The sequence below is a fragment of the Salmo salar genome, chromosome ssa27 (assembly GCF_905237065.1).
Source record: "Salmo salar chromosome ssa27, Ssal_v3.1, whole genome shotgun sequence".
Taxonomy (NCBI): domain Eukaryota; kingdom Metazoa; phylum Chordata; class Actinopteri; order Salmoniformes; family Salmonidae; genus Salmo; species Salmo salar.
In genome coordinates this window covers 3,720,817-3,744,213 of record NC_059468.1, presented here as the reverse complement: position 1 = coordinate 3,744,213, position 23,397 = coordinate 3,720,817, and the positions used below count along the sequence as shown (strand labels likewise).

The following is a 23,397-nucleotide window of genomic DNA, read 5'->3' as shown; positions in this document are numbered from 1 at the left end:
TGATCAATGGAAACAGGATGCACCTGAGCTCAATTTCGAGTCTCATAGCAAAGGGTCTGAATACTTATGTAAATAAGGTATTTCTGGTTTTAATTTTGACTAAATATGCAACCATTTCTAAAAACTAGTTTTCGCTTTGTCATTATGGGGAATTGTGTGTAGATTGCTGATTTAAAAAAATATTTTATCAATTTTAGAATAAGGCTGTAATGTAACAAAATGTGGAAAAGGTCAAGGGGTCTGAATACTTTCCGAAGGCACTGTACATCACAAGAAAGAGAAGAAAGAAAACTTAATTTAATTAGTTTTTTTTAAAGTAATAATTGAATGCAGTTGAAATGTTTATAAATTATGCTCTGAAATTAAAGCAACTTCCGAAAATGAACATTCGGATTATAGTAATATCATGATCTCGCAAAAAATGTAAAGTATGTATAGATAGGTGTTATCTAGAGCCAAGTCTATTGATTTTTAATCTGAAACTATCCTGCTATTGACACACTTGTTGAATTATGCAACAGAACGTGACAACAACAGTAATTAATGAGGCAGACAAGACAGCGCTGGTGAGTGCATGTGGGCATAGATTAGTGGAGGCTGGTGGTAGTAGCTATAGGAGGACGGGCTCACTGTAATGGAATTATTGGAACGGTTTCCTTATTTTTTTGATAGCGTTCCATTTATTCCATTCCAGCCATTAAAATGAGCAAATTTTTTTGTGGTTGCAGCTCTGTTCCGCCCCTTTATGTATTAATATGTATTAATATATGCAAAATAACCCTGTGTATTTATGCAAATGAGGCACATATAACTTTATTTTAACATAAAATAAAATACATGATACCATTAGAAAATGTATGTATGAGTGCATTCTAAGAAAGAAAAAAAGTGAAATTTGACAATAAATTGAATTCCTCAATTTCCACCCAAATCCCTGAACTCCATTATTTTGTCTGTGCCAGTCAAATGTTTTATGTGCTATAATTCAGTCAATATCTGATGGATTAAAAATAATAATAATTCAAGTTTAGAGTATCTTCATCCATTGTCCAACTGTTAATTGTTTTTAAAATCTTTTAACAATTTTTGATTACCGTTACTAGTGATTGTACATAATAGCGTCATGATGACAGCGATCTTATTTGTTTCTCTCCTTTTGCTCTCCTTCCCACCATCTTTCTCTCCATCCATCTCACTGCAGAGTCCCTGCATTGCAACACATGTTCTATGAGGATCACCAGTCTTTGTCTGTTTGGTACAACTACAACATGTAGCACCTCTGAGCCCAACTGCTAGAGCGGACAAGCAGGTACTGACCCTGTGGTTTCATCCAAGTAGAAAGCTACAATAAAAATAAAAAAAGTCATTCTTAGCTTATTTTAGTGTCATTTTTTGATAACTACTGTGTCATTTTTCAGTTAACCTAGCAATTTGTGTACTGTTAAATAAAGTGCTACCCAAACAGAAAATACCTGTATTTACAATTGCTTCTTCTCTATTCCTTCTTCATTTAGTGTTCAACATCAGTAGCATCCTGAGCATCACGCGCAAGGTCTGCATGGCCACAGCTTCCTGTAACACCACATTCACTGTTAGCATCCTGGGAGCCGGCTACACCATCTCACAAACCTGCTGCAGCACCAACCTGAGCAACATGGCAGGCTGCCGGAGCCATCCAACTAACTCTCACCGTGGTCCTTGGTGCCACCCTTCGCCTTGACAAAGTATTCACAATAAGGACACCTCCTCCATTGAAGGGTGTTATTGTAGGTTGTAGCTCTTAGATACACAATGTATTGAAAATGGTTTATTCTGGAAAAGACTACAATGTTTATTCAGGCTAGTTTCACTAAGCTTTAGTTCCAAGTACCAATTCAAACTGGTTTTACTTCCAGGGCCTAGAATACACAACATCCTACTACAGCATCGGTATGAACAGTTAATCAATGTATGTATTTTACTGTATTAACATTTGGAACACGCCAGAGTGACTACACTTTTTAATGGAATAACTTCTTCTCAACCATGTCACTATTAATTATCATACGTAGTGAGTTTCCCCATTGAGTATGCTACACTGTACTCTTTTATAAGATAACCTTTCTATGCATTCTATGTGCAATAAATGATCATACTAAATACACTTTCAAAAATATCTGCTACTACGAGACACTGCATTATGTTTTTTTGGGTGTGTGAAAGGATTGAACAAATAATAAAATAAAGATATTAAATTCCCTTTTTGACTGAGCATTTCCAATGTAATGTAAATGATCAGATACTGTCTGCATTCCAGACTTCTTTTCAGAAAAATGTCCTCTTAGCACTCTCACGGAGGACAATAAAACCTGCTCTACTTCATTCTCCATCTGCATCACCCCTTAGCAGGAAACTGGACGTTTCCCCATTCATTTGATTAGTGTTCTTTCCAGTCTCTATAAAGTGAGTACATTCTGCGATTAGGCCTGCTATTGACAACAACAAACACTACCCTCCTACAAGAAGATGAAAAGTCATATTTTGATTGTGCTGACTGTCCTGGTGGTCTTCATAGCAGTGGGTAAGTCATATCAGATTCATCTGTTCCTATGGCAATATTCAAAGACAGATAATAGGTTGTGATTTGATTAGTTCAGGTTTTTCACAAATTCTGTACTAGGTGTTTTTGTAATGAAATTGTAGTGTGATTACCAGTAATAATTCTGCATATGGGTACTGAGGCCGTTCTTATACTGTATGACAAGTTTAGTCTCCTGTGGTAGCAGTACCTTCACTAATAAGAGGATATTGACTCTATTGTAATGACTGAACCACATTTAATTGGCAAACTTGTAGATAAGAGAAGCCACTAAACACACTTCTAGTTTCAGGGCTGCGCTGTGTGTGCAACATCAATTTACACAGTATAGAATCGACCACTCATTTTCATGTATATACCTAATACCTATACATACTGTGAATGTCTAAACATGTACGTTTCAGTTTTTTATCGTGAATTGCTGAGTGAGTTATAGGTATGACGTCAATCTGTCTTCTTTCATTCTTCCACCTGATGCCACTCATGACGTTCAGTCAGGTGCTCCTGTCTACCTACTGTATCATTGTTTGTGTCGTATTGTATTGTATTGTAACGGTTGTCGTCGGGACCAAAACGGACCAAAACGCAGCAGGAATGTGGATGCTCATCTTGTATTTATTTTAAAATAAAGAAAACACCAAAATAACAAAATGAAGAACGCACGAACAACAAAACAGTCTTGTCAGGCACGTACACAGGCAAAACAAGAAACAATCTCCCACAAACACTTAACCAAACACATACCCATATATAGGACTCTCAATCAGAGGCAACTAGAAAACACCTGCCTCCAATTGAGAGTACAACCCCAATAAACTAGACATAGAAATACAAAAGACTAGAGACCACATAGAAATACAAACCTAGAACATATGCCCAAAAACCCGGAAATAATAAATCAAACACCCTACTACATAAATCACCACCCCGAACCACATAAACAAAATAACCTCTGCCACGTCCTGACCAAACTACAATAACAAATAACCCTTATACTGGTCAGGACGTGAAATGTATTGTGTTGAACTGCATGATTCATCAACTTCTCTTGCCTCTCCTCCATGTTCCACAGCCCAGTCCTTGACCTGTAAGCAGTGCAGTGTGGGAATCTTTGGGACATGTTTCTTTCCCACAAACATGGTGTGTGACAACTCCACTCTCAACTGCTTCACCGGAGAAGCAAGTAAGGAAACCTGTACACAAAAACTACAGTTGTGTCAAGTTGGCTGGATGTCCTTTGGGTGGTAGACCATTCTTGATACACACTTGAAACTGTTGAGCATGAAAAATCCAGCAGCGTTGCAGTTCTTGACACACTCAAACTAGTGTGCCTGGCACCTACTACAATACCCTGTTAAAAGGCACTTAAATCTTTTGTCTTGCCCTCTAAATGGCACACATACACAATCCATGTCTCAAATGTATCAGTGCAATTGAGTCCTCCCCTTCATCTACACTGATTGAAGTGAATTTAGCAAGTGACATGGATAAGGGATCATAGCCTTCACCTGGATTCACCTAGTCAGTCTGTGTCATGGAAAGACCAGGTGTTCCTAATGTTTTGTCCTAAATCTCATTCCATCTAGATTTCAATTCCACTGGGTTTCTGAAACTCCACACCCGTGGTTGTCTGGATTCAGACCTGTGTGGCAAGACCATCACTGCAAGCATCCTGGGTGCTGGTGTCACGAGCAGCTCCTCATGCTGCCAGACAGACCTGTGTAACGGGGCCAGCTCCGTCCAGGTCTCTGTGACTGTAGCCCTCAGCGCCGCCCTGATGGCCTGGGGTATTTAGACTGGATATCCGGTGACAAAAAATGACTTCTGTTCACAGTATTGTTTAAACCTGTTACACTTCTGTTCACACTGTTTAAACCTGTTTCACACTGTTTAAACAGGTGTCAGACTACTTTGTCTCCATCCTCTATTAACTAGGTTTGGCACTGTGAGCTCAGAATAGTTTTTAAACTCCTCATCTACTTTAATAACATGTATCAACTGAATAATACTTGCAACTATGATATGCAACAACTTGAAGTGCCTTTACACTACTCTACTGAACACACATACCAATGCTGTAATATTATTCTGAATAATAAATGAATTAAGTCGTGTCACAAAACGGAAATAAAAGGTGCTGTTTTTCATTGTTGACACAATAGTGTCCTCTACACTTTTATATTCAGACATTCTATTGAGAATGTGTGGTCAAAATGCTGAAACAATAATGGATGTTTGCATGATAATAAGTTGAACAAATACTGCTTTAGTTAGGAGCCAAACTCAGCTGGCAGACAGGCTGATGGAATCTTTCTCCACCCTGTTTACCTGCAACTCACTTTCAAACCAGTAGTGCCATCAAGTGCATGCTAGAGACGACAGCACATTGGTGAATCTACAACTAGGCCCGATGCTGTCAAATGTCCAGAAAATAGTACTTAATTCAGATGACTGTTGGGTTTGATTTCAGATTCAGTGGGGTTCTACCACACCAAACTAATACATATACATTTTTCAATATAAGCACTTCAATATATATAAGCACCTCTCATTGATCTCAAAGGCAAGATATAAACACACAATCTGTTTCCCCTGAGGAATGTAACGTTATATACACATCATGTAATAACAATGGTATTATATATAGTAGCTTGTGTTTTATACCCTTCTGGCGCAGAGCATATAAACATGAACAAACCTACCTAATTGTCATGATATCACAATATTCCAGGAAATTGAATTAGTCAAATATCAATATATTTAGATAATTGTCTACCTACATAATGACACATTTCAGAAAAGGAATACACCAGAACACCTGATTAAGTGTCACGCAACACTTTCAAAGGTCTGTTACATAAGCTTATCACTGACGCTTGAGTGCCTGACCGGATGAGCAGACAACCGACGTTTAAATATCTTCATGTACATACAGTAGGCTGCGTTACAAGATGAAACGCCTCAATATCGCGGTCTGCCGGCCTTTGGGCTAGTACAGGTGCAATTCCTTCCACGTTGTGTAGGCTTATTTTTGATTTCATAACCCAAATTACACAGATTACCTACTATAGACTAATTGTCGGGAAAATGTGATTACACCTTCCCTTCTTAGCCCCTCTCTTTTCCACATCTCTCTCGCGTACACACGCAATCTGCGGCGTTGAGTTTAGTCGGCTAGGTTAACAACGGAGTACTAAACATCACTTGTTGCTAGTTGAGTGTTGGCTTGTACGGGGACCTTCCACCATCAGGAAATGGAGGAATGCGTGTGTAGCGAGCGACACAGAGGGACGGGAAACTGACGAGACTGTTTACTGCAAGTCCCACACATAACTTGAGCGAGGTAAGGAAATGATACATTTGTTACAATTTAGACTACATTCTTACTCACCAAACTCTCTCGGAAGGTTGCTATTAAAGTCATAACGGTTTGCAGCAAGACCTTATTTTCTGATGCTTGTTTTGTATTAGTTTATTTAAGCTACAGAATGTCGTGTCATAGCAGATAGTGGTCGACATCGGGTTTCTGTTTATTATTGAAATGAACCTAATAGGCCTATCAAAAAAATGTGTGTAAGACTGCACATTGACTGTTGTTTCCCCTCCCAAAACCAAAGCGCCCTGTCTCACCTTTAGGTCTTCCAGTTCCAGCGGCAACACTGGAAGAAAAAAAAGATGAGTGACGAAAATAAACTTCAAGTTGAACTTTTTGTGAAGGTAAGCGACATCATCAAATCCATTCTGCTCTGATATACATAATCATATCTTGGACAAGTTACTTTGTAAACAATGCGCCATTGCATTACGCTATCAACGTGTCACTATGTGGTAGTCTACAGTGTCATCTATTTTACTGAAACATCATAACAGCCCAAGCATTTCTAAAACAAGATGACCTATCGGTGAGAAAAGTGAACTGTTGTCGCGGAATTTGTTCGAAGACTGAATGCCTAGAGAAGGCCTAATGGCTTTCATAGTAGGCAATAGCCTATATTTAATAAGATAGAATTACATTAGGCTATTTATTAACAGAAGCTATGCCTATTGCTGTACGCCATTTGGCACATTTGTTGAATGGCCGGAAAATGTTCTGATCTTATTAAATGTACATTAAGATAATACATATGCTATAAAGGCTCCTTAATCTATATTTAGTCAACTGGCCAGAGCAGCCCAGGGGTGTGGTCATTCGGAGGAAATGATCCAGTATAAAAATAGTGAGTCTTTTTTTCCTGCTCTCATGGTCCTTCGTGACCTATAATGATTTCTCTGTGTGAATATGTAGATGTATCTTTTTTTTGTTCATGTATGAAAGATGTCCTTGTGGTAGCGTCTTAAAAAGCTGACTTCTTGTCCATTTCCCCACCATTCAAATTTCAAGAGACCCACAGTCCCTACTCTTTCACACATCGCATTGTATATTTGACTAAAACAGTTTAATTCCTTCTATGAAAACATTTGAACTACACACATCATTGTCAATTCCATTCTCACTCACCTTACATGTTACATCTAAGCTATGTACAATTCAAAATCATTTTGCTTATGTAGGCAACTTTATAGTGTTGCCCATATTTATGTTTAGAATGAATCTAAAACCATGTGATCCCTGTTTGACTTCCCCTATCGATCTTCCCTATTATACGATCTTCTTGTTTGGATGATTTACCATAATATAAGGACTTCTATCCCATTCTAGGCAGGCAGTGATGGCCAGAGCATTGGCAACTGTCCATTCTCCCAGCGTCTCTTCATGGTGCTGTGGCTCAAAGGAGTCACTTTCAACGTCACCACCGTGGACATGAAGAGGTCTAATACCTATCAATCTGTATTTATATTACATATACATTTATATTATATTTGCACATGTCTAAGCTACCATCTGTCTTTATACACCGTAAACTCATTTATACACTGAACAAAAATATAAACGCAACATGTAACGTGTTGGTCCCATGTTTTATGAGCTGAAATAAAAAAATCGGGGAATGTTCCATACGGACAAAAAGCTTATTTTCTTTAACATTTTATGCACAAATTTGTTTAAATCCCTATTAATGAGCATTTCTCCTTTGCCAATATAATCCATCCACCTGACTGGTGTGGCATATCAAGAAGCTGATTGAACAACATGATCATTACACAGGTTCACCTTGTGATGGGGGGCTGAGGAGTATTTCTGACTGCAATAAAAACCCTTTTGTGGGGAAAAACTCATTCTGATTGGCTGGGCCTGGCTCCCCAGGGGGTGGCTGCACCGCTGCCCAGTCATGTGAAATCCATAGATTAGGGCCTAATGAATTTATTTCATTTGACTGATTTCCTTATATGAACTGTAGCTCAGTAAAATCTTTGAAATTGTTGTATGTTGCGTTTTATATTTTTGTTCAGTATAGTAGGAATTAACCCTTTTTTGTCACAAACGTATGAATTTTTCACATTCACATACGCTCATATGTCTCTACCTTCTACCTCTTTCTCACTTCCTGTAATTGTCATTGTTTCAAGTCAAATCAAATTTTATTTGTCACAATCGCTGAATACAACAGGTGTAGACCTTACAGTGAAATGCTTACTTTACAAGCTCTTAATCGACAATGCAGTTTTAAGAAAAATACAGAAAAATAAGAAACAAAAGTAACAAATAATTAAAGAGCATTCCTGTTTCTTCCTCTGTCATTTTCTGTCTCTTGATAGGAAACCAGACATCCTTAAGGACCTGGCCCCTGGTGCTCAGCCCCCCTTCCTGCTCTATGGGACGGAGGTGAAAACCGACACCAACAAGATAGAAGAGTTCCTGGAGGAGAACCTGTCCCCTCCAAAGTAATCACTCCTTCCATCATTTTATCCTTCTATCCATCCTCTGATCATACCATCAGACAGTTATGTTGCTACTTGTATCAAGCAAAGTTCCATACCCTTCCAGGTCTATGTTACATGTGCCATTGTTGTGTTGAAGAATCATTTGTATCTGTTGTTTGCCTCTGTAGAGTATGTCGATCGTTTATGTACTGTACTTGCATGAAGGCTTTTGATAGTTTATGTATTTAACATTCGTTTTTATGTTCCTCTCGGAAGACAATATGTTTTCTTCATGATACCTCACTGACAGAAATGTTTTATGCCTCCCCCCCCCCCCCTCCACAGATACCCCCGCCTGGCTTCCAGGAACCCTGAGTCTAACACAGCCGGCCTAGACGTGTTCTCCAAGTTCTCAGCCTACATCAAGAATTCAAACCCCCAGCTCAATGACAGTGAGTGACAATGACGAATCGGGATGAACTGAGCCCGACCCTTTATGCACAACAACATTGTTGCATGCTAGCAAGCACTAGGGCCGGGACGATACCAGTATCACGATGCTCGTGAGTATTGTGGCAAGGAAACAAAACACGAAGCAGATGTAACTTCTTTAGGAAAACAACCCTGATGTTGGAAACAAACATCATTATGCTGTCATCCAGAGTCACATTTATTTATTTTCCAAGCTATAGCACAGAATATTTGATATACTGTACATCAGGTTTTTAAATGACCAATGAGTTTGGCCTGCTTGGTGTTTTCATTTTTTTCATGGAAAAAATATTGCAATACTGGTATCGTCACAAGCACCTGCAAGAAGCTTCCACAATCTGTCTCTGTTTTCCAAAAACAGCAGGGAATGTCTTTGTTAATGGCATTATGCTCTGACCTTGGCGTCTCTGAGCTTGGCGTCTCTGAGCTTGGCGTCTCTTCACAAAGCGGTCGCATGTTGTCTTGTATTTTTAGCAGCTCTTTCGGAAGTACAGTGAAAAGTACCCTCTACTCAGATAAGCAATTGTCACGTGCAAAGTTTCAAAAGGACATTTTAAATTACTCTAGTTCAACAATTTACAACTGTGCCTGAAGTCGTTTAAACCATGTTTTTTGTTTTTATTCGAATAATGTTGTAATGATATTAGCATACAGGGCATTTAGAAAGTATTCAGACCCCTTGACTTTTTCCACATTTTGTTACGTTACTGCCTTATTCTAAAATATATTAAATTGTTTTTTTCCCCTCATCAATCTACACACAATACCCCATAATGACAAAGCAAAAACAGGTTTTTAGAAATCTGAAAAATTGAATTATTCCATTTACATCAGTATTTAGAACCTTTACTCAGTACTTTGTTGATACTTTGGCAGCGATTACAGCCTCAAGTCTTCTTGGGTATGACACTACAAGCTTGGCACACCTGTATTTGGGGAGTTTCTCCCATTCTTCTCTGCATATCCTCTCAAAACTGTCAGGTTGGATGGTAAGCGTTGCTGCACAGCTATTTTCAGGTCTCTCCAGAGATGTTCCATTGGGTTCAAGGCCAGGCTCTGGCTGGGTCACTCAAGGACATGCAGAGACTTGTCCCGAAGCCACTCCTGCTTTGTCTTGGCTGTGTGCTTAGGGTCATTGTCCTGTTGTAAGGTGAACCTTCGCCCCAGTCTGAGGTCCTGAGCAGGTTTTCATCAATGTTCTCTCTGTACTTTGCTCGTTCATCTTTCCCTCAATCCTGACTAGTCTCCCAGTCCCTGCTGTTGGTAAACATCCCACAGCATGCTTTACCACAGGTATGGTGCCAGGTTTCCTCCAGATGTGATGCTTGGCATTCAGGCCAAAGAGTTCAATCTTGGTTTCATCAGACGAGAGAATCTCCAAGTGGGCTGTCATGTGCCTTTTACTGAGGATTGTCTTCCGTCTGGCCGCTCTACCATAAAGTTCTGATTGGTGAAGTGCTGCAGAGATGGTTGTCCTTCTGGAAGGTTCTCCTATCTCCACAGAGGACCTCTGGAGCTCTGTCAGAGTGACCATCGGGTTCTTGGTGACCTCCATGACCAAAGCCCTTCTCCCCAGATTTCTCAGTTTGGCCGAGCGGCCAGCTCTAGAAAGAATCTTGGCGGTTCAAAACTTCTTCCATTTAAGAATGATGGAAGCCCCTGTGTTCTTAGGGACTTTCAATGCTGAAGAAATTATTTGGTACCCTTCCCCAGATCTGTGCCTCGACATAATCCTGTCTCGGAGCTCTACGGACAATTCCTTCGACCTCATGACTTGGTTTTCGTTCTGACATGCACTGTCAACTGTGGGACCTTATATAGACAGGTGTGTGCCTTTCCAAATCATGTCCAATCAATTGAATTTACCACAGGTGGGCTCAAATCAAGTTGTAGAAGCATCTCAAGGATGATCAATGGAAACAGGATGCACCTGAGCTCAATTTCGAGTCTCATAGCAAATAAGGTATTTCTGTTTTTTTTTATTTTTAATACATTTGCAAATATTTATAAAAACCTGTTTTTGCTTGGTCATTATGGGGTATTGTTTGTAGATTAATAAGGAACATTTTTCATTTATAAACTTGGTTGTTCACGCATGACTGCTGATTGGCTGACAGCCGTGGTATACCACGGGTATGACAAAACATTTATTTTTACTGCTGTAATTACATTGGTAACCAGTTTATAATAGCAATAAGACACCTCAGGGGTTTGTGGTATATGGCCAATATACCACGGCTAAGGGCTGTGTCCAGGCACTCCGTGATGCGTCGTGCTCAAGAACAGCCATTAGCCATAGTATATTGGCCATATATATACACCACACCCCCTCATGCCTTATTGCTTAATTAATCCGTTTTAGAATAAGGCTGTAACATAACAAAATGTAGATAATGTGAAGGGGTCTGAATACTTTCCAAATGCACTATATATATATATAGAATAGTAATTATATTTCTATGAGTCATATTGTTTCATGGTGCAGCACATTCAATTCCTTCTTTCAGAGGTTTGTTTCGGTCTAATCGCAGGGAGCTCAATGAAGGCTTTACTTGCATGATACTACTGAGGAGCTCTCCCTTTGATCGTACTACAGTTTATGTACGTGTTTCAGTCTTAGTCAATGTGTTGTACTTTGTGTGTTCTCTGCATGGTCAGACCTAGAGAAAGGCTTGCTCAAGGCCCTGAAGAAGCTAGACGACTACCTTGGCTCCCCACTTCCTGATGAGATTGACGAGAATAGCGCTGATGATGTCACTTCCTCCTCCCGTCCCTTCCTGGATGGGCAGGTCCTCACTCTGGCCGACTGCAACTTGCTTCCCAAGCTGAACATTGTCAAGGTAATCCTTTGTTTTAAGCCCAGCTTGTGGCCTAGCGTGAGGTCTATAATCAAATCAGTATTAATTGGTGTTGGTAGAGCACTTGTTTGCTAAATGTTCCCACATGTACAGTAGTAACTTCAGTGAAAACTGCAAAGTAAGATCACAAGGACATATTCACAATAGTGTTAAGGCAGATCCAATGGGCTCTTTTGATCATTATTGTTTGGACTACAAACGTACAATTATATTTATTGACTATAACTGTTACTTTTCTTGTGTTAACTTTTTTGTATGTTACTTTTTGTTTGGTTATTCAGTGGCCACGTGTATTCAGAATCAGAATCACCTTTATTCACCAAATACATTTGCATGTACAGGAATTTGACTCAGTGAAATGGTGCTGCCACAATAAACAGAATATACAGACGACAATGAGCAGAATGTACAGACTAAATATATTGACGCCGAATTTACACACTGAAGCTAAAAGCTAAAAAGCACAGATTACACTATGAACACTATAAGCAACATTAGAACTATGCATGTAGAGATGTATGAGTAAAAACTGTTTTACAGGATGATGTGCAATGGGGGAAATAACTCTCCCTTTCTTCTTCTCTGTCTCTCTGTCCAACCCGAAGGTGGTGTGTCTGAAGTATCGCACTTTCTCCATCCCTAAGTCTCTCTCCAACCTGTGGCGGTACCTGGATGCTGCGTACGCCCACGAGGAGTTCTCCTCTACCTGCCCCAACGACACGGAGATACACATCGCCTACTCAGCCGTGGCTAAAGCACTTAAGTAGGAGGACAAGGGGATTCCATCAGTCACACACACCAGCAAATACACACACCTATTCAGATATCCTAGACACACTCACCTACCTATGCACACACTGTACATGTGGCAGCATACACACGCACCAATGCATTCACACATACATGCACTCTCTCAGACACACGCACACCATTCCAACAGCCTTTCTTGAGAACAGAAAATCAATATTACTGTAAGATCAAGTTGGAAATGTTTCATTGGCCACTTAAGAGTTTGTGAAACTCTCTGAGGCTTATAGTTTATGGTTCCCTTTTTGTCACGTGCCACATCCACTCTTAATGCTGTATATTCAGGGGCAGTTACACACAGTTAAAGTTCTATACACGGGCAGTAGGTTACATATGGTAGCATCCAACTGAAGGTATAGTGGTCTGTTCAGTCTCTATGATTAATTCTGCACTGCATACATTGCCACATTACCCCCTATTAGTTTCTATCTCTCGGCCAAGCCATAAAAAAACTGTTTCTGTTCCACGCATACCTAGAGCAGTTTAATAACGGCTTCCTGCAGCTGAAAGAGAGAAGTTTGTTATAGGCGTGTCTACAATTATACATTATTACAGTGTTGATATATTTTTCAGGGCAAACAGCTGTTAACAGGGTGGATGACATGGTCAGTTTGAACCAGTCATTGTATACATGCTCAATGGTCAGAAGTTAAGGCTCATGGAACGGGAAAGCAGGTCTTGGGCCAATTGTAGTACATTGGGGCACACTATACAGAGGTGTTTCTCAGCACACATGTATCCACACAGAAAACGATTTCAACAGACCTCGGCTTCTCCTTTCTCCGGCTTGTAGCGCTGTGACGGATTTATCAAGCTTATGTCCCCATTGTAAGGCTCTTTTGCTAGTAAATCAAATCAAATTGTATTTGTCACATGCGCTGAATACAACAGGTGTAGACCTTACAGTGAAATGCTTACTTACAAGCCCTTAACCAACAATGCAGTTTTAAGAAAATACAAAAAAAAAGTAAAGAGAATAAAGTAACAAATAATAAAAGCGCGGCAGTAAAATAACAATTGCGAGGCTATATACAGGGGGTAATTCAAAGTGAAGGATATTTTTGATACAATGAAAAAAAAACTATGAGAGGCTCATATTGCAGAGCAGTTGAGTTACTCCAAACGAAGTAATATGGCCATTGTTGCTGCTTTAGAAGAAGTACATGACTCTGTATGGCCTTGAGGCACCAAGCCAGTTCAGTCATGTTTCACTGTAAATCTGAGGGAAAACTACAGGATGTAATGCAGACGTGCACACACCTCACATGACTAAACCATAAATGTCACATTCATAAAAAAATTTCATTGCATAGATAACTGAAATCTCCAAGGGGAGAATGCTACAGGATTGTGCATTTGTACTCTTTGATATGGTTAATGACAATAGAAGACTCAATTAAACTTGAAAAAAGAAAAGAGTTTGAACCTTTAGTGAGCCAAATGAAGGGTTTTACTTGAGGTCTATTGAGCTGGGTGTTGTTTAGGTTGTTTAAATCGACAACACCTTTGAACCTACTACCGTCCTGTGCTTTGTAGTGCACACTTTGAAGTCTTCCATTTTACAGTGACTTGAAATTCAGTCCCCTGGGAAAGAACTGGAAATATTTGCTTGGGTTCTATACAATCCATATCGGCGTATCAAGTTCAGCGTTACAGCGTGATTGAAATTTAAAGGCAATGTTCCCGCTTTAAAGGAGATTGTATTCACGGTAAACGCTGCATATGTCGCTCAATCGGAAATAAGCTTTCTAAAGTGCAATCTTCAGCGATACAGATTGAATAGAGCCCTCAGACTGACTGATAGATGGTGCAGTCTCATGGTACTGACTTAAGTGGATCAGCTTAAAACAGCCTTGTTTTAAGCTGATCCAATTTGAGTGTACAAAACCTTTGTGTACAAAACATTAGGAACACATGCTCTTTCCATGACATGACCAGGTGAATCCAGGTGAAAGCTATGATCTATTATTGATGTCACCTGTAGAATCCACTTCAGTCAGTGTAGATGAAGGGGAGGAGACTGTTTAAAGAAGCATTGGAGACAATTGAGACATGAAGCGCGGTTACATGCACAAAATATGATTATTGTGGATAGTCAGATTAATATAATAGTTTGCTTAAGACGTTTACATGCTTTGCAAGAATAACAATTTCCCTAATGATCCTGTTTACATGGACACATCTGAAATCAGGCTACCTGATGGGACTTTTGATAAATGCAGAAAATAGCCAATCAAAATAAACGTTCTACCACAGTAACCATCTTATTTTTGAGAAGACTATTTGATTCTGAGTTCGGACACAAAGTTTGTATGTGAAAACTATTTATAAGATGCATACTTTCAGTTTTTAGGAACTCACTTCACTCGCGTTTAAGATGAAGGCTTGGCTTACTGGTGCTGACACATGCTCAGATCAAATACAGCGCTAATAATTTGAAAGATTGCTCAGAAAACCAGTTGTTTTAATCGGCGTATGCTTACTTTGATTTTGACCTTACGCCGATTAGGATAACCAGAGTAAGGTGTTTACATGACTAATGCCATACTTGGCCTTCTGCCATAATCAGTTTAATATCGAGTGATTAGATGGGCAAGACAAAAGATGTAAGTGCCTTTGAATGAGTGTGGTAGTAGGTGCCTGGCGGACTGGTTTGGGTGTGTCAAGGTATGTTCCCCGCCCACTCAGCCTACTAGCTCCCCGTCCACTCAGTCTACTAGCTCCCCGTCCACTCAGTCTACTAGCTCCCCGTCCACTCAGTCTACTAGCTCCCCGTCCACTCAGTCTACTAGCTCCCCGTCCACTCAGTCTACTAGCTCCCCGTCCACTCAGTCTACTAGCTCCCCGTCCACTCAGTCTACTAGCTCCCCGTCCACTCAGTCTACTAGCTCCCCGTCCACTCAGTCTATCTTTTCAGACTTACTGGTAGTTTGACATTAGAGAAAAAGTTGTTTTTGTCCAATTTTGAGCATTTTTATCTGGCAAAAATATTTGGGGTGATGTTTTAGTCATTCAAAAGGCTTATTTTACATGGGAATCAGAATGACTGCTCAGACCTTTAAACCAAAGTTTCTTTGGAATTTACGGTATAATTTACAGTTTACGCATAAAATCACCTAGAGTGCATTGCCATTTGCAGCAATTTACTGTAAATAACTGTACTGTTAGCTTTATTGTAAAATACAGTCAAAACAACAATCAAGTTTTACAGTGTACTTTATTGAGAGAAAATGTACAGTACTTACTATGACTGAGATATGTGGTTGTCCCACCTAGCTATCTTATTAAGATGAATGCACTAACTGTAGGTCGCTCTGGAGTCTGCTAAATGACAACAACAACAAAATGGTTCAATACATGTAAGAACTGCAACGCCGCTGGGTTTTTCATGCTCACCACTTTCCCGTGTGTGACAAGAATGGTCCACCATCCAAAGGACAACCAGCCATCTTGAAACAATTGTGGGAAGCATTAGAGTCAACATGGGCCAGCATCCCTGTGGAATGCTTTCGACACTTTGTAGAGTCCATGCCCCTACAAATTGAGGCTGTTCTGAGGGCAAAAGGGGGTGCAACTCAATATTAAGGTGTTCCTAATGTTTTGTACATTCAGTGTATTTTGTATGTCTTCCAGGGTAAGGTTTTGTAAGACTGTATCACCTAAGTGCCATTCACGTTATTGAATAGTACAACAATGAGGATGTCATTTGCAACATATTTAGCATCGGAGGTGGCGTTGTTATGTCAGCTATTTTATACAGTCGTTTCCTCAACATGTGGGATGACCCACTGGGCACATTTGGGTAATATTCGGTTAAGACAATGATCAATTCGATTTCAACCTTTATTTACGCACTCAAAAATAATTTTGTTGAATTCCCAATGTTATCACTATGCTTTCAACCATCTAAAAGCACAACCAAATTCCAACAGAAAGACAATGCCTGATTTTTGGTTTAGTTGTCATCTGAATGTATCACTGTACTTCTAACCATTTAAAAGCACAACAAAATGAAAATGGGAATACAATGTCAGATATTTGGTATGTATACAACAACTTAATGTGTTATCACTGTGCTTCATCTAATAGCACAACCAAATGACCTGGATTGCAGTTGAGATTACAGTAAAAGTACATAGTGCAAGTGATCAATGCTGTTCGAGATTCTGCACTGAATATTATAGCAATTGTGAAGATCTCCACAAACCTGTGACCTTTGCATGCATTCATGATTACATAAGAAGACATTTATAGTTACAGTAACTTCAAAATGTGGCCATGGATTTGTTACTCATTTTGAGGTTGAAGAAATACTGTTACAGTTTGCAATATAGCCTTAAATGTAGGCAATTTACTGTATTACAAAAGTAATAAAGAATTGTGCTTGCTTGACAACACAACCAAATATCAACATTTAAAGAATAGGACTGAATCAAACATTATTTGAAGTGCATTTAAAGTTTGATTTGATTTAGTCCTATTCTTTACTTTGGTTTTTGGTTGAGATGGAGATATGAATCTAACATATCAATGATGAATTTGTAGACAAACTGGAATTAAAGCCAGACTAAGTCAGTGGCATAGATGGCACTATCCAAGCAGAAGATACATCTCCTTCAAATGCTGATATTTGGTTGACAAGCAAAAACAATTCAATATCCAGCTTGTCTACAAATTAATAATTGATACAACGCCTTCAGAAAGTATTCACAAGTATTTATGTTACAAAGTGGGATTAAAATGGATTTAATTGTAATTTCTTGTCAACAATCTACACAAAAACTCTGTTGTAAAAGTGGAAGAAAAATTCTAACATTTCTATCAAATGTATCTTGATTAGATGAGATTCAACCCACTGAGTCAATACATGTTAGAATCACCTTTGGCAGCGATTACAACTGTGGCTCTTTCTGGGTAAATCTCTAATAGCTTTCCATACCTGGATTGTGCAACATTTGCCCATTATTCTTTTCAAAATTGTTCAAGCTCTGTCAAATTGATGGTTGATCATAGCTAGACAACCATTTACAGGTCTGCCATAGATTTTCAAGCAGATTAAAGTCAGAACTGTAACTAAGCGACTCAGAAACATTCACTGTCTTCTTGGAAAGCAACTCCAGTGTAGATTTGGTCTTGTGTTTTAGCTTATTGTCCTGCTGAAAGGTTTTGCTTAGCGGTATGTCATTTCTTTTTTTATCCTGAAAAACTTCCTTAGCGATTACAAGCATACCATAACATAATGCAGCCACCACTAAGCTTGAAAATATGGAGAGTGGTACTCAGTAATTTGTTGTATTGGATTTGCCCCTAACATAACACTTTGTATTAAGGACAAAAAGTTAATTGCTTTGCCACATATTTTGCAATATTACTTTAGCGTCTTGTTGCAAACCTGATGCATGTAAACAGGATGCATGTTGTGGAATATTTGTATTCTGTACAGGCTTCCTTCTTTTCACTCTGTCAATTAGGTTAGTATTGCAGAGTAGCTACAATGTTGTTGATCCATCTTCAGTTTTCTCCTATCACAGCCATTAAACTCTGTAACTCTTTTAAAGTCACCATTGGCCTCCTGGTGAAATCCCTGAGTGGTTTCCTTCCTCTCCGGCAACTGAGTTAGGAAGGACGCCTGTATCTTTGTAATAACTGAGTGTATTGATACACCATCCAAAGTGTAATTAATAACTTCACCATGCTCAAAGGGATATTCAATGTCAGTTTGTTTTACCCTACTACCAATAGTTGCCCTTCTTTGCGAGGCATTGGAAAACCTCCCTGGTCTTTGTAGTTGAATCTGTGTTTGAAATTCACTCCTTGACTGAGGGTCTTTATAGATAATTGTATGTGTGGGGTACAGAGATGAGGTAGTCATTCAAAAATCATTTTAAACACTATTATTGCACACAGAGTGAGTTCATGCAACTTATAACTTATTAAGCTAATTTTTACTCCTGAACTTATTGAGGCATGCCAATAACAAAGGGGTTGAATGCTTAACTTATTGACTCAAGACATTTCAGCTTTTCATTTTTTTACATTTACATTACACATTATTACATTTGTTTAAAAAAAATCGAAAACATACAGTACCAGTCAAAAGTTTGGACACCTACTCATTCCAGGGGTTCTTTGTTTTTACTATTTTCTACATTGTAGAATAATAGTGAAGACATCAAAACTATAAAATAACACATATGGAATCATGTAGTAACCAAAGTGTCAAACAAAATCTAAATATATTTTATATTTTGGATTCTTCAAAGTAGCCACCCTTTGCCTTGATGACAGCTTTGCACACTCTTGGCATTTGTTTTTAATCCCATCTTTCAGCTACAATCAACCCCTCGAATCCATCTCTGAAACACATCCAGTCTGATTTCTGATTGCCATATATTTTTAACTGTACTGTTTCACAAAAGTTCTGAATCTGTAAACATTTTACGGACACAGTATATTTGACATTAGTCATCTTGTTGTTTTTAGTCCCAACACTTCAGCTCCACTCAACCCCTCCTATCTATCTCTTAACACCATCCATTTCTATTTGCCATATCTTTTTCAACTGTGCAGTAATGTTTCACAAAAGTTCTGAACCTTTCTATTCTCATAGCTTCTACAGATTGTAAATGAAAGAGATTTTTTTTTGCTAAAAGTATCATTATATTATTGATCAATTGACTATGACTTTTCAAATCACCCAGCAGTGCTATTTGCAGCGTTAGCTCCAGGTAAATGTTGCAATGAATCCAAAATATTAATTAACTTAAAAATGACATTTGAAATCAACCAAACTTGAAACCCTAGGCCTATTCAACCCTAGGGTTGAATATTTTCCCTGAATTTTACAAATGTTCCATCCCTACAATAAATTACTTTTCTCCAGGGTAACCCAGTATTTCCCTCCAAAACCATGTTATTCTAAAGCATATCAGGCATATGCAGTGCATTCCGAAAGTATTCAGACCCCTTGACTTTTTCCACATTTTGTTACGTTACAGCCTTATTCTAAAATGGATTAAATATTTTTTTCCCAACACACAATAACCCATATTGACAAATTAAAAACAGGTTATTAGATATTTTTGCAAATGTATTAAAGATTTTTTTTTTAAACGGAAATATCGTATTTACGTAAGTATTCAGACCCTTTACTCAATACTTTGTTGAAGCACCTTTGGCAGTGATTACAGCCTGGAGTCTTCTTGGGTATGACGCTACAGGCTTGGCACACCAGTATTTGGAGAGTTTCTCCCATTCTTCTCTTCAGATCCTCTCAAGCTCTGTCATGTTGGATGGGGTGCATCGCTGCTCAGCTATTTTCAGATATCTCCAGAGATGTTCGATCGGGTTTAAGTCTGGGCTCTGACTGGGCCACTCAAGGACATTCAGAGACTTGTCGCGAAGCCACTCCTGCGTTGTCTTGGCTGTGTCGCTATGGTTGTTGTCCTGTTGCCCTACCAGTCTGAGGTATGAGAGGTCTGGAGCAGGTTTTCATCAAAGATCTCTCTGTACTTTGCTCTGTTCATCTTTCCCTCGATCCTGACTAGTCTCCCAGTCTATGCCGCTGTAAAACATCCCGACAGCATGGTCCTGCCACCACTATGCTTTACCGTAGGGATGGTATTTGCTAAGTGATGAGCGGTGCCGGGTTTCCTCCAGACGTGACGCTTGGCATTCAGGCCCAAGAGTTCAATCTTGGTTTTGTCAGACCAGAGAATCTTGTTTCTCATGGTCTGAGAGTCCTTTAGGTGCCTTTTGGCAAACTCCAAGCGTGCTGTCGTGCCTTTTACTGAGGAATGGCTACCGTCTGGCCACTCTACCATAAAGGCCTGATTTGTGGAGTGCTGCAGAGATGGTTGTCCTTCTGGAAGGTTCTCCCAACTCCACAGAGGAACTCTGAAGCTCTGTCAGAGTGACCATCGGATTGTTGATCACCTCCCTGACCAAGGCCCTTCTCCCCCGATTGCTCAGTTTGGCCGGGCGGCCAGCTCTAGGAAGAGTCTTGATTGTTCCAAACGTCTTCCATTTAAGAATGATGGAAGCCACTGTGTTCTTGGGAACCTTCAATGCTGCAGAAATGTTTTGGTACCCATCCCCAGATCTGTGCCTCGACACAATCATGTCTCAGAGCTTTACGGACAATTCCTTTGACCTCATGGCTTGGTTTTTGCTGACATGCACTTGTCAATTGTGGGACCTTATGTAGACAGGTGTGTGCCTTTCCAAATCATGTCCTATCAATTGAATTTACCACAGGTGGACTCCAATCAAGTTATAGAAATATCTCACAGATGATCAATGGAAACAGGATGCACCTGAGCGTCTAATAGCAAAGGGTCTGGATACTTATGTAAATAAGGTATTTCTGTATTTTTTTTTATACATTTGCAAACATTTAAAAAAATCTGTGTCACGTCCTGACCAGTATAGGGGTTATTTGTGATTGTAGTTTGGTCAGGACGTGGCAGAGGGTATTTGTTTTATGTGGTTCGGGGTGGTGGTTTGTTTAGAAGGGTGTTTGATTTATTATTTCCGGGTTTTGGGTTATGTTCTATGTTTTTGTATTTCGATGTTCTTTCTAGTTTAGTGTTTTCTATGTTAGGTAATTGGGTGTTGGAGTCTCAATTGAAGGCAGGTGGTTGTAGTTGCCTTTGATTGAGAGTCCTATATATAGGGATGTGTTTTGTTTGTTAATTGTGGATAGTTGTTTTAGCACTGCTGTTATGTGTCTAGCCTGTTTCCTCTTGTCGTTTATTGTTTTTGGTGTTCACATTTAATAAAATATAATGATGAGCACGCAACCCGCTGCGTATTGGTCCACTTTTTCCGACAGCGATTTCTCCATATCTTCAGACGAAGAGGAGCGTTACAACCTGTTTTCGCTTTCTCATTATGTGGTATTGTGTAGATTGAAAAAAAGATGTAATCAAAGTGTCAGTTGAGGAAAGGGAGAGCGGAGTGATATTGAGAGGCGGACCCTCAGTCTGCTGCTCTCTCTCTGTGTTGAGACTGACCATCAGATGCAGGCATCATCAACTCTGTAAAATAAAGATAAAAAGCTAATTATTTAAATGTATGCTCACTCAGTTGTGCCTCACAAGTAATACAACAATGGATATATTACTGGAGTAATCAAATAGCCTACCTCAAATTAAAAAATGGCCCGAACAACAATGGGCAAAGCCAATATGCGGTGATAATGTATTGATCCTATAGCTTACTGCACACACCTCATTGCTACAGTACTGTTTTTAATTGGTTAATGTTACATAGGCTTACGTTTTTTAAGTCATACAAAAACAAATCAGACTGGTAGATCTCGGCTTGCATTTTGACTCAGAAAGTGATCTTGACTCAGAAAAGGTTGGTGACCACTGTTCTAGAGTTATTCCTGTTAACACTATCAATGTTTCCCTTTACTGTGGCAATAGTGACCGAATCAACATAATATTAGCCACTTTCAACGCAACATACCCAAACAAAACGAACTCCAGTATCCAAGAGATTTTGTTGTAGGCAGAATGCATCGAAATAGGAGTATATTGCATTGACACGGACTTCTCAGCCCCTACTCTACACAGACCAGTGCGGCATAAACAATCAGAGCTGGTGTAGACCTATATGCTAATAGACCATTGCCATTCACTTTGAACTGGAATGTGTTTACAGAATGAGCGGTCGTGAGATTTGCTTGTTTTGAAATCAAAGCGAGAACTGCATGTAGCAACGTGTGCACATGTTGTTCATATCCTTTGCTAGTTAGTGAGTTATTAGCCCAGTTATAGATAATTTGTAGTCAGCCATAGGAGATTGATTACTTCCTGCAAGAGCGCAAAACATGTACATTTCCAGACATCTTTGAAAAGCGAGTCATTTAGAGCTTTTTTTGAATTAAAGGGGCAGTGTTGTATTTTGAGACAGACTTGAATAAACTACGTAGCAAATAGGCAGATGGTAGCATAATTTGTCTGATTCTCTGTAATAATGGTATGAGAATAAGAATGCATTTTATTTTGTAAAGTGGTTTCTTGCATCAAACAACACAACAGCATTTTCAGTCACCTCCTTGTCTGAAGCACAAGTGGAGATAAGTGGAGATAAAAAAAATATATCAAAATTAAAATTCAAGTATTATACGGCATTTTAAAGATACTCTACTCGTTAATCCAATCACATTGTCCGATTTCAAAACGCCTTTACGGTGAAAGCAAAACATTAGAATATTTTAGGATAGCACCTTAGCAAAAAAGCCCAATTTTTACATTGGCGCGTGACGTTCAGAAAATGTTTTCTCCCCATAACTCCAGTGAATAGGCACATTAATTTACAGAAGAACTCATAAACGTTGACAAAATGTATAACAATTATTTAAAGAATTAGAGATAATCTACTCCTTTATGCAACCACTTTGTCAGATTTCAAAATAACTTTACGGAAAAAGCACAATGTTCAATATTCTATGTACAGAACTTAGCCTTCAATGCTAAGCTATACAGTTATGTTCGAAATATTTTCTTACCTTTGCTGATCGGCGGAATGCACTCGGAAGGGCTCCCACTTCCACAAGAAATGTTAATTTGTTCTGCAAAGTCCATCATTTATGTCCAAATACGTCCGTTTTGTTGACCCATCCAGAACACTTTACAATGCCATGTGGCATGGACGCAAATCCATAGACGAAATGTTCAAAAGTTCCATTACCGTTTGTAGAAACATGTCAAACGATGTTTACAGTCAATCCTTTAGGGTATTTTTTAACGTAAAATTGCGATCATTTTACAACCGGGCAATAGGTATTCATCCCAGAAGAAAAATTACAAACAACGAAGTCACGTGAACTCGCGTCACGAGACACCTGTC

The 23,397-nt window shown here is 39.1% G+C and overlaps 2 protein-coding genes and 1 long non-coding RNA gene across 4 annotated transcripts; all 3 read left to right on the top strand.

The window, feature by feature from the left end:
* Positions 1–1,199: 1,199 nt before the first annotated feature.
* Positions 1,200–2,239, top strand: LOC123730952 (uncharacterized). Its single transcript, XR_006762438.1, has 2 exons — positions 1,200–1,309; positions 1,515–2,239. It is a non-coding gene; the product is annotated as an uncharacterized lncRNA (long non-coding RNA).
* Positions 2,240–2,325: 86 nt separating this feature from the next.
* LOC106588214 (ly-6/neurotoxin-like protein 1) lies at positions 2,326–4,706 on the top strand. The gene is made up of 3 exons (XM_014176987.2): positions 2,326–2,560; positions 3,651–3,761; positions 4,165–4,706. Exons 1-3 carry the CDS (start codon positions 2,506–2,508, stop codon positions 4,371–4,373), a joined length of 375 nt encoding a protein of 124 aa, XP_014032462.1. The 5' UTR covers positions 2,326–2,505; the 3' UTR covers positions 4,374–4,706.
* A 786-nt stretch (positions 4,707–5,492) lies between these two features.
* LOC106588213 (chloride intracellular channel protein 1) lies at positions 5,493–18,098 on the top strand. 2 transcript variants are annotated; one of them, XM_014176986.2, is made up of 7 exons: positions 5,493–5,921; positions 6,215–6,295; positions 7,278–7,387; positions 8,276–8,401; positions 8,726–8,832; positions 11,531–11,712; positions 12,336–18,098. In XM_014176986.2, the coding sequence occupies exons 2-7, from the start codon at positions 6,254–6,256 to the stop codon at positions 12,495–12,497; spliced, it is 729 nt and encodes a 242-aa protein (XP_014032461.1). In that variant the 5' UTR covers positions 5,493–5,921; positions 6,215–6,253; the 3' UTR covers positions 12,498–18,098. The 2 variants fall into 2 exon arrangements, with proteins under 2 accessions (XP_014032461.1, XP_014032459.1); XM_014176984.2 differs by having other exon boundaries at positions 5,763–5,921; positions 6,196–6,295.
* Positions 18,099–23,397: the final 5,299 nt, after the last annotated feature.